The sequence below is a fragment of the Calypte anna genome, chromosome 1 (assembly GCF_003957555.1).
Source record: "Calypte anna isolate BGI_N300 chromosome 1, bCalAnn1_v1.p, whole genome shotgun sequence".
NCBI lineage: Eukaryota > Metazoa > Chordata > Aves > Apodiformes > Trochilidae > Calypte > Calypte anna.
In genome coordinates this window covers 166,869,895-166,883,178 of record NC_044244.1, presented here as the reverse complement: position 1 = coordinate 166,883,178, position 13,284 = coordinate 166,869,895, and the positions used below count along the sequence as shown (strand labels likewise).

The window sequence follows — 13,284 nt, the reverse complement described above, 5'->3', positions numbered from 1 at the left end:
AGTAGCATTTGTCCTGCACATTTGGTGGAACTGTAGCATTCATTGCACAAGCCAAGCTGCTCAGACAAGAGAATGAAGGCAAAGAGAATAGAGGTGCAGCAGTCCTGCACAAACCCAGCATCTTTGGTGATCATTTCTGGTGCTACAAAGAAATCCAGAGGAATAGTAAGGTGAAAACAGAACCTCACAGTGTTAATCTGTGAGGATTTTCAGTTGATGAGGTGCCAGTTATGAAAAAAAAAACAAAAAAACCCAAACCAGATACGGTTTCAGTTAGTAAGGAAATTAATCACTGCTGCATGTAGCATCTGGTTGAAAACAATGAGCCCTTTTCATGTAGCTCCCCAGTCAGATAATTCTTACAAATTTTAAAGCCTTATTTAAAAAAGAAAATGAAGGGTGATGTGTAGGTCTCCTGAAATACCCGTGTTCTTAAACTTGCTTTTCCAGTGTCAGTTAACAGGCAGCTCAGAGTTGATCTTAAAAAACAAGTCACCGAAATGTAAGTATTCTGCAAAAGGGGGCTCTGTCTGTATTTAATGGACCTTTTATCAAGTTTAGATTTCTTGTGGTGATACTCTGAGCTTCTGCAGTCACTGTTTTTGTCTGTAGTAAAAGCAGCAGTGAATTCAAACCCAACTATGACTGGCACAGCCCTTATATTGGCCTGGATGCGAACTCGTGTTGTCCACTCTCCTGAGCTGCCAATCACCAGGGAAGTGACAGGAGCCAGACAGAACTGCTGAAAGCAGCACAAAGCTCTCAGAAAAGGTGCTAAGCAGGAGCAGGGAAAGCAGGACTTTGGACTGAGACAGAGACTGTGAGACATAATTTCTGTTTCCTCCAGGTTGGAAGAGCAGAAAGCTGTGCTTGGGCAAGCCTTGTGCTGAGGGCGAGCTCTGATTCATAGCAAACCTGGATTTGCAGTAACTAGGCTGTAACTGGCGTGCAGATACAGAGGCTTACATTTGTGGCTTGCTCAGATAAACAAGAATTTACAGAGTACCCTGGGAAAAAATGAAATGCCTTTTGTGTGTGGTTTTCCCTTTTCCCTCCTCTTTTTAATTATTCTTTCCCTCCTCCCTTTCTTCCTTGCCCCTTTCTCCCTCCCTCCCCCCATTTTTTTCTTCTCATTTTTTTCTTCTCTCATTTTTTTCTTCCCCCTTTTTTTCTCCCCTTTTTTTCTCCCCTTTTTTCCTCCCCTTTTTTTCTCCCCTTTTTCTTCTCCCCCTTTTTCTTCTCCCCCTTTTTCTTCTCCCCCTTTTGCTTCTCCCCCTTTTGCTTCTCCCCCTTTTGCTTCTCCCCCCTTTTTCCTCCCTTCCCCTTTTTATTAAGAGAAAAAAATAACAGACACCAGCTTACCTTTAGTAGTTGAGTTTATTTCAGGGCACTGTCTCATGCTGAGCAGTGGAAATGAACATCTTGCTGCTACTAGGCCAGAGAACTGGTTTGCCATCTCCTCTGTGCTCTAGTACCACACACATTGTTTGTGTTGGCTCTGGAATTCTTGTAATTCAACTTGCTAGCCCAGCATATCCCAAAAAATCTTTTTTTGAGCCATTTTATAAAACTAAATTGACCCTTTGTGTGATCATAAAGCATGAATCCTGGCTTGGTGAGAGGAGTTTGGATCATGAAACAGAGGCAGAGCTGGGAGGGAGAACAGCCCTTGTTTTTTTCGGCATCCAGGGAAGCATTAATTTGGCTCAAACCACCTTGTTAAGTCATCATCTAACAAGAGGTTTGAATGCATTAATGTGGTTAAGAAACTTTTTTTAACATTCTGTGTCCATGGATAGGCAGGTGGCTGGTGCTCCTTACATTTCTTTGTGAGCATCAAATTATATTAATTTCTATGTTTATGTTATTTATGTGGCTATTATAAATTCTTTCCTTTGTGCTGGGTATGGTTGGTTGATGTTCAGCCACACAGTGTAACAGTGATGTGGAGTTGGGATGCTTCTGCCTTGCTTGCCATTTTTCAGAGTGAAGTTGTGACCTTGCTTTGTCACCTGCACGGGGTTCAGTCTCCTCCCAGCTGGCCAGGCATTCCCTATGGATGCTGTTTGGTTCCTGGGGCTGAGACACACTCCTGAGCCTGCAAGTTCCATGACAAGTGTCAGTGGTTTCCTGCTCCATCTTGCTTTATGGCTTCTCAAGCCAGGACCTTAGTCCATACTCAATACCTCCTCTTTTCATGGTGTCCTCCTCCCCAGCTCTGTGTTTCCCATTTCTTAAGTCTGTTTGGAGATGTCAGCCAGGAGATGCAGATCCTTAACTGTTTGAATGTCTGTGCAGGACCAGGGGTTCCTGTAGAAAACAGGGTGAGTTGGTGTCTAGATTGGGGGTTCCCAACACTTCCCTCCTTTATTCTGACTTAGTCTGAGCTTCTGTGATGCTTGGGCCATGGTAGAGCTAAGGTAAAGAAAAAAAAATCCAGAATGTAAGGAGGCTTCTCCAGAGCTCCATGTGCTGCTTTTAAGTCAAATCCAGAAAACAGCTGGGTGGAGAAGGTAGAGCTGATGTGTGAATGTCTGCATCCCTCTCCTAATGCTGTGGCTGAAGCTGTAAATATTTGGGGTGAAACTGGTCAGGTTTTTGTTATGTTTGTTTTGGGGTTTTTTGTCAATTTAGTGATTGTTTAGTGATAGTGAGTATAGTGCTTTGCTGTTACTGTGATTTATTTATTTTCAAGTATAGAAATTCTGGCATATACTTCTTACTTTTATGCAAAAAAGAAATGTTTCAAGGTCCAGCATTGCACTGTGTTCTATGGTGCGTTTTTACTTGCTGTCAGTCAATTTATCTCTTCTTCTTTTTTTTTAATGTTTTTTTCAGTTTTTTTGGTTTGGTTTGGATTTTTCGTTGGTTTTTGTGTGTGTGGCTGCCCCACCCAAAATTCCTCAAAACTGAAGAGAGAGAGAGGGCATGAAGCTGACTCATTACCTGCCTGAGAAAGTAAATTGGGGGAGGGAATACCAATGCAGGCCTTGGTACTGCTTTGATCCATGCAAGTCAATTCCCTGATGCAGTTTCAAATTCATGTCAAAGAAAGCCTGTCCTTTGCTTTTCCATCCAACAAAGAGAAGTAGCTAAAAAAAATGTGTATAACAGTCCTAAAGTTTAGGGTGCCAGGTGCTGGAACTAACATCTAACTTGTTTGTCATGCTACAATTATTTTGAACAAAATTCTCTGGTGAGGTGCTTCTCCAGTCAAACCAGTATCATCTTCTTAGACAGCTGTTATTATGCAATTTTTATGGGATTTTTTGGTGTGTAGCTTCAGATTTGTCTGGTGACTACCCTCATGAGACTGATGAGGGATTGTCTAATAGTAACAAATTTTGTAAAGTTTAACAGGCCTATGTGTTGGGTTTTGTATTTTATATTTGCTTTCCAGTGTGTTTCTGGAGCCTCAGCTGTTAGCTGGCTGGGTTTGAATGGTTTAAGATTCAGTTACACCTTTAGATCATATGCTCTCTAATAGCAGTTGTGGAATATTTTCTTGTCTGTCTTCCAGGCTAAATAACAAGATTGGTTTTGGTGCTCACCTCTTAATTATAGAATTCACTTCCTTTGGACAATCATAAGAAGAAAACAATATTGTTTTATCAGTGGATACTGTCTGTAATATTGTTTGTGGTAGTGATATTTGTTAGGGTTCATGGGGACTGTGTTTTATTTCATGTGCTTGATCAATGAAGAGAAAGGGGTTAGAAAGATGAGGCAGAAACAAAGGATTTGTGTTGAATTTGGATGTTTTTTTTAACACATACAATCTGAAAAATGTAGTGTATCAAATAAATGATACTGCAGTGTGCATTTTCTCCCCAGCTAACCTGTTACTACTCATATAGTAAAAGACAACCACTTTTTTTTTTTTTTTATAGAAATTAAATAGGTATAAAGTTCATGTTAAACTTAAAGTCTAGTTTGTAGCTTGTTAAGAGTTAATTTTTCTCTCTTGCTTTTAGTTGAAGCTTCTTGTCATAATGGAGATGAAACAATGGAAACAATCGAGGCTGCTGAAGCACTTCTCAATATGGACTCCCCTGGTCCTATGTTAGATGAAAAAAGAATAAGTAAGTTTTTTTTTGTGAAAGCAAATCCAATCTGTATTTGCCTTGTTTATTTGTGAGAGGAGGGATTCAGTGGAATTGAGTTGCATGGAATTGGTAAGATTATTTAGCTTCTAGGTAGACTTTTATATACATAGTTTGAATATCAGAAATCCACTTTTGTATTCAGTGAAGGATTTAATTGCTATGCCAGAGTTGAACAGGTAAGGAAAGATTAAAAAAATTGCAAAGGGAAGGTGTGAATGAAGTCAAGTGGTTTAGATTGCAGTGTTTTGTTCAGCTGATAAAAGATTATTCTGTTTGTTAATCAGATAAAAGAATATACACTTACATCTGCAGATTGCCTTAAATATGAATAAAAATGGGAAATCACCAAATAATTTTGCTTTTGGGGAGAATGGATTGTATCCTTAAGTTGTTCTATTTTAATAGTGCTTCCGCATGTGCAAAAATTGTGGGGAGATATATTCCCTTTATGAACTCATCTCTCCTATGAAGGCCTTAAATGTCACAGTTTTATTGTATTATATGTTTAAATATTTGGTGTAAAAACCAGCTTTTTAAAGTCCTTGTGGATATGTGAAAATATTCCTATTGCCCCTTTCTCTTAAGCAACCATGTTTGGTGCAACTGAAGATGATGATATTGTGGCTCCTATTACACACGTGTCAGTCACGCTTGATGGGATTCCTGAGGTGGTGGAAGTACACCAAGCTCCAGACCCTTATGCTGAATCACCAGAAACTCCAGAATTTGAACAACCAAAGAAGAAAAAAGGTAAGATGATGCTGGAGAACAGTGGTGTGGAGTAGGGAGAGCACTGATGGCATGCTCTCCTCCCCTTGTCTGGAACAGTTCTGGGTGTCAGGTCAAAATAAATGAACAGGCTCAGCTAGAAATGCAGAGAAAGCATTTCCTCACTGGGTGGCTTGAGCACAGATACTGGTGCTTAGACATTGATAATGTTGGAGAGTTAGCAGCGAAGGCTTATCCCACAGGAAACATGAATCTCTGCTCATTGCTTATATCTGCTCATATCTTCTTGCAGAATTGCAATACAAGCTATAGAGCTTTGGTGTCTGTGAATCCTGAAGCACTCTGATTAGCTCTTACTTAATTTCAATTTAGGATTCTTTATCTTTTCAGAATATGGGATGAGAATAAGGAGGGGTTTTAAGCTTTTCTTGAATATGAATGGTACAATTTTTTTTTTTTAATAGCTGCATCTGTAGTAAGTGCTGGTCCCATTTGTGGTAGATAACACCCAGTGTCCAGGGAATTATGTTCCATTGGAGTCAGTGCTGTGCCAGAGAGTAATGAAATGGTGTTAGTCAGACCTTCTGCTCCTGTTTTCCCACCCTGCTTCAGTGTGAATCCTGTCACAGGTCTTGAAGCTGATGTCTACAGCAGGAAGAGTCATGCAGCGGAGGCAGATGTAAGGAATTGTTGCAGCAAATTCAAAAAAGATAAATAAACTAAGAGAGTTAAGGTTCTGGTATTAATCCTAGGGCTGAATTGGAGCATTAGGACTCTGATAGGTTCCCCTGTGAAATAAAAGCCTTTCAGAAGAGGGCTCCTGCTGAATGAGAGTGCATTTTTGCTGCTACTTCCAAGCGTTGGGAGTTGTCATCTGTGAGAGAGTGAGCACATCAGCTTGTGGAGATGTTGGGGAAGCCAGATGGGCCCCGTGTGTGTCACAAGGTCTGGTAGGGATGGGTGTGGGTCAGGGAGTCTCCAATTCCTGTAAGAAAGCTGAACTGAAACCATTGTGGAGGAAAGGTTTTCCAGCAGCTGCCCCGAGAGTGCTGCTGGGGAAACTACCGAGAGATAACCAACTGTAAAAGAATTTTAAACTGGGGCTTTTTTGTTTTTTTTCTTCTTTTCTTCTCTTTAATGTTGGCTGCTATGTGGGTCAAAACAAAGAGCCAATGTCTGCCAGACATTTCACCTCTTTGGCTTGATGCTTTCATACCCTCTCTCGTGTTGTGCTTCTGCTTACTCCCACTCCTTCCTCCTCCCTAGCTGTAGGTTAGAAAACCAGTTGCTTCAGAGCAAATGTGTGTGTGTGTGTGTTTTTGACAGTTACATCAGATAGAAAAAAATACAGAAAAAATGCATCAGCTTAGTCTTTCAGTAACTGCTAGTTTCTAATGAAGTTGAGACTTGATGAAGTAGATGGTGTATGGTCTGAGTGTTACTTTTGAAGTGTTACTTCAAAATGTCCAGGGATTTGTAAGGCACTAGCATACAATAATTACTGCAAACTGTTGCTAATTGTGTTGTGCACTTTAGGATGACATCTAATGTGTGTGGTTCTTTTGGGTTATGTTTTTTAAAGTGCAGTCTGTATCCCTTCCTTTTGTCAGTTTTGTAGCTGACAAAGGAAAAGGATCTTGGTCATTCTACCTTATCCATACCACTCGTGATTTTATAGCCCTCTAACAGATATAATCCATCAGCTAAACTTACAGGGTTGCATCTTGCAGAGCATTGCCAGCTAACTGAGCCAGAATGACATTGTGAAGTAGAGCTTTTCCAAGAAAATGTTCTCCAGGAGTGATGGGGTGATTTCACTTCCTTTGCTTAGGGCTGTATTGCTGCAGCAGGAGAGATGAATCCATCCAGCTGCTCAACTCCAAACCCATGTTCAGCATGTTTGTACTCATGAATGTCTGAGCTGCCAAACTATGGATCAGGCAGGAGAAGAGAAAAAAAACAGAGAGAAGTCAAAGACAGAAACTTAAGAGATATGCTATACTAATATCTTCATTTTTGTTTGTTTTTATAAGGGTGGCATCTGGCAGTAGGTGGTAATATAAGTTATATATACACTTATCTTAGATATATACTGTTTGTAGTATTTTTACATACATTATACAACCCACTGAAAACAGTGCAAGAAAGTGTATTGAACTTTTTCTAGTGTGGTATAAAATAGTTAATCAGGAACATCTCACTTTCTACATACCCCATCCATTTGTAGCATGATTTTCTGAACTGTTTTTGTAGCCATGGAAATAGGAAAGTGGAAATACCAGTCATAAATTTAATTAGCTATACAAAATTACAGTAGCCCCACGTAAGTCTTAGCTCTTGAACATTCTTCATCTTTCTTCTTTTAAAATTCTCTCCTATAAAGAATTGTAGTGATGTTCTCTGCAAGGTGAAAAATTCATGCTTTATTGAAACAAAGGAGGAAGAGTGCTAAAGCTTAATGCACTTCCAGAAAACATCTTTTACACAAAGGAAACATGTTGTGTGTCTTTGTTAACTGTGGTTTTGATGGCATCAGTCAGTGCCTAGAGATGATACCTCACAGTGTAGTCTAAAACCATAATTGTAAATATCTCTAGCCCAAATACAGGGCAGTAACATCAATAACTTTCTGTAAACAAGTTCCACAGTCTTCACTGATTTCTAGCTTTGGCTGGGCTTGTGGTAGAGGACAGTTCATATAGGATGTCTTGAAGTAGTCTAGGCTGAGGTAAGAGAGCCTGGAACTGCTGTAGCAGTGGTATTCATGTTTAGTAGTCTAGGTTATCCCTAATCAGAAGTGCATAAATTATATGTGCTTGATACTTATGTTTCCTGAGGATGACCACTGGTAGTTCAGTCATGATCTAACTGAGCCCTTATCTACTTTTTTTCTTTTAAGACCTGATCTCATTTGGACATAATGTAATCAGTTACATCAGAGTAACACTCCCCACTCTCTAATGGTGTACATTTACACCTGTTCAAGAGGGGAAGAGAGATGAGCATCCAACAGAGTCTTCCCATGACACAACTCTCAGGGCAGGAAAACACTTAGGCAAAGTTACCCTGACAGACTTCTTGTGCAGTAGAATCTGCTCTATACAAGAGTGGCTTAATCTAGACATTTTAGGGAAAACAGATGTATCTGGAGCCAATAATGGTGTGTGGACCAAAGCTGCTAAAAATGTTCTGCAGTTGTTCTTTATCTCCTTTTATATGATGTTACGTGAAAAAAACAGTATTGTAGGATTTCTTCCCTCCCATCCTCATGCAACTCAGCAGATTACTGGCTAAGACAAGACTGTCTCCTTTCAAGACTTTCCCTTGAGTCCCTTCACCAGCCTCATTCCTCTCCTCTGGACCCACTCCAGCACCTCAATATTATTCTTAAAGTGAGGGGCCCAGAACTGTACACAGTACTTCAGGTGAGGCTTCACCAGTGCCGAGCACAGGAGGAGAATTACATCTCTAGTCCTGCTGGCCACACCACTCCTGATACAATCCAGGATGCCATTGTTAGGAATTGTAACTAATTTCTTCCTTTCAGTCTTCCTCACCAGTTAAAGCCACTGTGCTTACAACTTTAACAACTGGTGTTCTTTTCAGAGCCTGTTATGGAGTCCATTGGTCTTAACAAACAAGATACTGTCCTTTACCTGTAGCCACTGTTGAGAAAGGTGCAAAAGACAATCAGACTGAAGAACATTTTCTTCACTGACAATATAGTTTGCTGCTGTTAGCAGAGACTTCTAATCTATTAAACAGCCAGATGATCTTTTTTTATCTCATGATTCCATTTTGGTGATAAGTGAACAAGATAATGATTTGTATTTTATGTAGCTTTTCCTGTTTAAACTCTTGCTCATAGTTAATAGCTTGTTCTTCTCATCTCTACTGTTTTAAGTGCTTTTAAAGTACCTAAAAAGCCACAAAAATTTCCAAGGTACTTGGGTTTTGAACAAGCAGAAATTTCCACTTCTTTACTAGAAAGACACAAAAAGCATAGGGGGATCTAATCCTGCTGTAGAAATAGAAGAAGCTTCGTGCAGAACAAGAGCTCCTGACTTACTAGGAATTGAATCCTCTCTGAAATGGAGAAACAAATCTCTTCCCTTTTTAGGTTCTTGTTCTTTTTTATTTCCTTTTTTTTTAAGCTGCATTTTGACTTCCTAGTGGTTTATTTCAGGGAAGAAGCCAAAACCATCTCGTCCTGAGTCCCCTACTACAACGCCAAACATATCTGTGAAAAAGAAAAGCAAAGATGGAAAGGGTAAGTGAAGGAATCCTCACTGATGGTTTTAAAAGAACATTGTGTCTTAGTGCCCTTAAAGGAAAACATTTGTGATGTAAAAAGAAAATGTTTACTAATTTCCTTGAGATTTAAAAATCAGGTCTTAAGCTCGGTGGTAGTTAATATCTCATCTTAAAGCAAGTGAAAAATCAGTGAAATACTCAGTAAAAGGAGAATAATGTACTTGTCACTTTAGTAGCAAGTTCTTGGAAACTCTTCAAGCTCATGCAGAGGCTGCTGTGTTTTGAATGAATTCTTGGGGAGTGCTTTGCATTGTATTAGGGTTTCTTGGGCTTTGGTTATTTTGACAGATGTTCCTTGGAAGTGTTTTCCTTCTGTGTGTGTCTAATTCTTCATGAGGAGCTAATCAAGGCCAAAAGCTGGCAGCAGGAAGTACCAAGCTCTAAATTTTGAGCAAAGTTACAATGCAGCTTGAAGACTTGGCAGAAAACAGAACTTTTGGATACTTCTTTCACTCCTCCTGTGTCTAAAAGGAAGAAAGAAAACAAATACCACTTAACTGATAAAATAATCTCCTCCAGACTGAACTGTTCAGTAGTGCCTGTTAGTTTTGCCAACAGCTCAGTTGCTTCCTGCAGGGTCCAGCACCCATGCCCAGACAGGTGTTTGAGTGGCAGCTTGGTGCCCAAAAACACATTTTTTGCTGTGTTCAGTGGGAGCAGGAAATGAGCATCCTCTGTGTCACCACAAGCAACTGCACACACACCCAAGGGCTGATGCATTTGCCCGTGAGGAATACTTGCCAGAAGGGGAGCCCGGGCAAACCTGGAAGGTGTTGATATAAGAATGGTCAGACTCCCTTGAAATAAAAAAAAATAGCTACTCTGAAAAATGAGTTTTTTGTTTTTTCTTTTGAAGAGGAATTTTCTGCAATAACAGGAAATAGACCTCTTTGCAGGCCATAAATATTTTACAGGTTAATGCCAGCAATTTTAAGTAAGTATTGTTGCTGTGTTTAAAAAAAAAAAAAAAAAAAAAATTGAAACCTGATTTTTAGGTAAAAAAAACCTTTGAGGGATCTCAAAGCAATGCTCGATTGAAATTACAGAAAATATTAAAGCAACTAGCCATAAAATTAGAAGTCAGAAGAATCTAATGTTTCTGTTGATAATAGCAAGGGTACACCATATTTCACATTTGTCCATTGTTACAAGATTGCTAGTTCAAAAGGAATTTAAAAGGAGCATGTTGCCTGAAACTACTGCCTGTTAGGAAAAAAGTTACCACAAAAGCATTTGTAGTATTTTGAGGAACACGGAATTGAAGTTAAAAGGGTGATACTAATGGTATCAGCAGCCATGGCAGGGAAACAGCTGGAAAATCTTGCCTGGCTCCCAGTGTTCCCCTGAGGGGCACTTACATGCTAAAATACCACACCCTCCATATAATTACTTGATGTGATGTATGTAGAAAACCGAGTTTTCCACAGATTTTTTCTGCTGTGACTTGCAGGAGGTTAAAAAGTCTGCCTGCAAGTAAAGCAAGCGTGCAGACAGTCCTCTTCACAGTGAATTTCAGTGACTAAGCAGTGACAAATTTTCAGGCTGTCTTGAAGCAGCTGAGCATTTTTAGCTTCTGGACTAAACTACAACATAAAGCACTCTGGTTTAGATGGTAGGTGGCTGGTAATGCTCTCACTCCTGGCTGACTTTGTATCTTGTCTAAGCAGCCTTAACCTTTGCCTTTGGGATATCCAAAGGCAAACAGGCTGACTTTTATGTAAACTGGGAGAGATCTGTTGCAAAGGCAGCATTTTTTTTCTCTAAGGATGCTCACTTTTCTCGTTTCCACCTGCTGAAGGAGCTGTTAACATTTAGAACTGCCAGTTCTGTCATGGCCTTGCTGGATATATGCAAAAGACAGATTTTATAATACAGTAGTATGGGAGTTCTAATTTAAGACTTGGAGTCTTGTTAAAAAATGTTCAGCATGGTAATTATTAAAGTTGAAAATACTACAGCGTTAAATTGAAGCTAAAAAAAGAGATCCCTATCACTTTCTGGTGCATTGGTGCATCACTTTTTCTGAAATTTAAGGGATATGAACACATTGTCCTTGCTGTGTTTTTGCACAGCTACTTGTGAGACATGATACTTCCATGCAAATTTTTTGTTCCTTTCTCAGGCTAGCTACATATCACTGAGAAGCTTATGTGCAGCTTCAGGTGTCCAAAAGAACATCAGAAGCCTTAAAAAAGCAGTAAAAAGGTTCTCATCAGTTACACGAATTTAGACTCCTTAAATGTGCTTTTGGAAAAAAAGAATGTGCAAATTTTTTAGTAGTTTTAAGTATTCACAATCTGTGATTTTACTATAGTTTCTTTATATGTGGTAAATACCATAGATGTGATGGGTTTCCTTATGTGTTTGTGCCTGCTTGTTTAAAAAATGCAATTTGAGTGTTGTCTACCAAAAAGTGCAAGCATTCACTGGATTAAAAGAAATAATCTTTTTCTGAACCTTATTCTTGAAGGTTTGTCTACCTCAGCACATGCCACTGATTGCCCCATATATATCTATTTGTTAAAAGTGAGGATTTTGTTTAGCCTTTTAAAGGATTATAGCACTCACCTCAGTTCAGCAAATTATTTAAGCAAGAGCTTAATTTCCAACATTCTCAGAGGCTGGACCTGAACATGTTTGAGGGAAAGCAATGATGACTGCTTCTGTAAATGGATTAGGCAGGAGGGGTGATCAAAGCTGTCTGAGTTGGTTGCTGGAGGGGGTTACTATAGGTTGACTGATACCTGACTCTGCAGGTTACAGACTGTGGCTGGGGTGTTTGAGCACCCAGATTACAGCCAACAAGAATCCCTTCCCATGCCCTTCCAACACTGTTTTATAATCTTGATGATACAGTTTACTTGTAAAGATACCAGCTTCTTAATTTTTGAAATTAAGAAAAATTTTGAAATTAAGAAAATTCAGTCAAATTTTTTTTTCTTTCTTTCTTTTTTTTTTTTTTTCTTTTATCTTGAATTACTTTCATTTTAGGAAACACAATTTATCTCTGGGAATTCTTACTAGCACTGCTCCAGGACAAAGCTACATGTCCTAAATATATCAAGTGGACTCAAAGAGAGAAGGGCATTTTCAAACTGGTAGATTCAAAGGCTGTGTCCAGGTTGTGGGGAAAACACAAAAACAAACCTGACATGAACTATGAAACAATGGGTAGAGCTCTCAGGTATGTGCATTTTTAATAATACCTATTTTTGCTGTGTTAGTTTGTGCATGCATTAAATGCCTCATCAAATTTGTTTAACAACAGTAAAGAGTTAGTACTCTAGCAGTTTGGGAAATTAAGAAGTTACTTCAGCAAAATAAATAAGTTAACTAAAAGTAACCCTGTCTAACCTCAGCTCCAAATCTGTAGTTTGAGTATTTTCAGTGCTGCTTCAAAAAATGCATTTTAAGAGTCAGCCACAGGTAAAGCAAGAGACTTGAGATTCCACATGAGAAGAGCAGAGCTTTTTGCTTAAAATATGCTTCTCCTTTCTCTAAAAAAAAATCATAAAATCAGGTGCATTAATAATATTATTTCTACTTGTTGCAAATGATCCTGTTTCCGGTGGAAGACACAGTTCTAGAGTTCAGGCCTGGGTGCACTTTTAACTTGCATGTACAGACAGTCTGAAAAATCTCATTTGTCTCTGCCTGTCAGGCTGGGATTATTCCCATACACAAAAGACTGTGCAGAAATAAGCAGACGTCCATGAAGCTTCAGTAATTTACACGCTGGTAAATAATTGTCCACCTGAGCAGCTATGCATTTCATCTCCTTTCCCCCCTGATGGCAGTGTGCATAATTTCAAATTGTCATATTAATTGGTAAATATCACAGAAGTAGTGCTCTCCTGTTGCCTTTGCTTTGGTGTAGCTCAAATGTCTGCCTGTGGTTAGTGATGAATAAGCATGAATTCAGGTGACTGAAAAAACTGTGTGAGTCAAGAGGAAAATTACAAGTTTCATGCAGCTTTTAAAGTGTGTGAGTTGATAGCAGAGCTGCTATGCCATGGGGTTCTCTTTCTCCTCAGAGTAATCCAAGGTTGAAATACCAGTAAAAGAAAGTCATTTGAGGAAAAAAATATGCTATTTCCTTGGCCACGTCCTTATAATGAAGAAACTAGGCACTTCA

General features: G+C 39.2%; 1 protein-coding gene across 6 annotated transcripts in view; it reads left to right on the top strand.

The window, feature by feature from the left end:
• ELF1 (E74 like ETS transcription factor 1) overlaps positions 1-13,284 on the top strand; it is a 90,108-nt gene that overhangs the window by 63,025 nt on the left and 13,799 nt on the right. For all 6 annotated transcript variants that reach the window (XM_030450013.1, XM_030449979.1, XM_030449995.1 and 3 more), the window contains 4 exons: positions 3,975-4,082; positions 4,692-4,856; positions 9,022-9,105; positions 12,141-12,333. In XM_030450013.1, the coding sequence (XP_030305873.1) occupies positions 3,975-4,082; positions 4,692-4,856; positions 9,022-9,105; positions 12,141-12,333 (550 nt within the window). The remainder of the gene's footprint in view (positions 1-3,974; positions 4,083-4,691; positions 4,857-9,021; positions 9,106-12,140; positions 12,334-13,284) is intronic.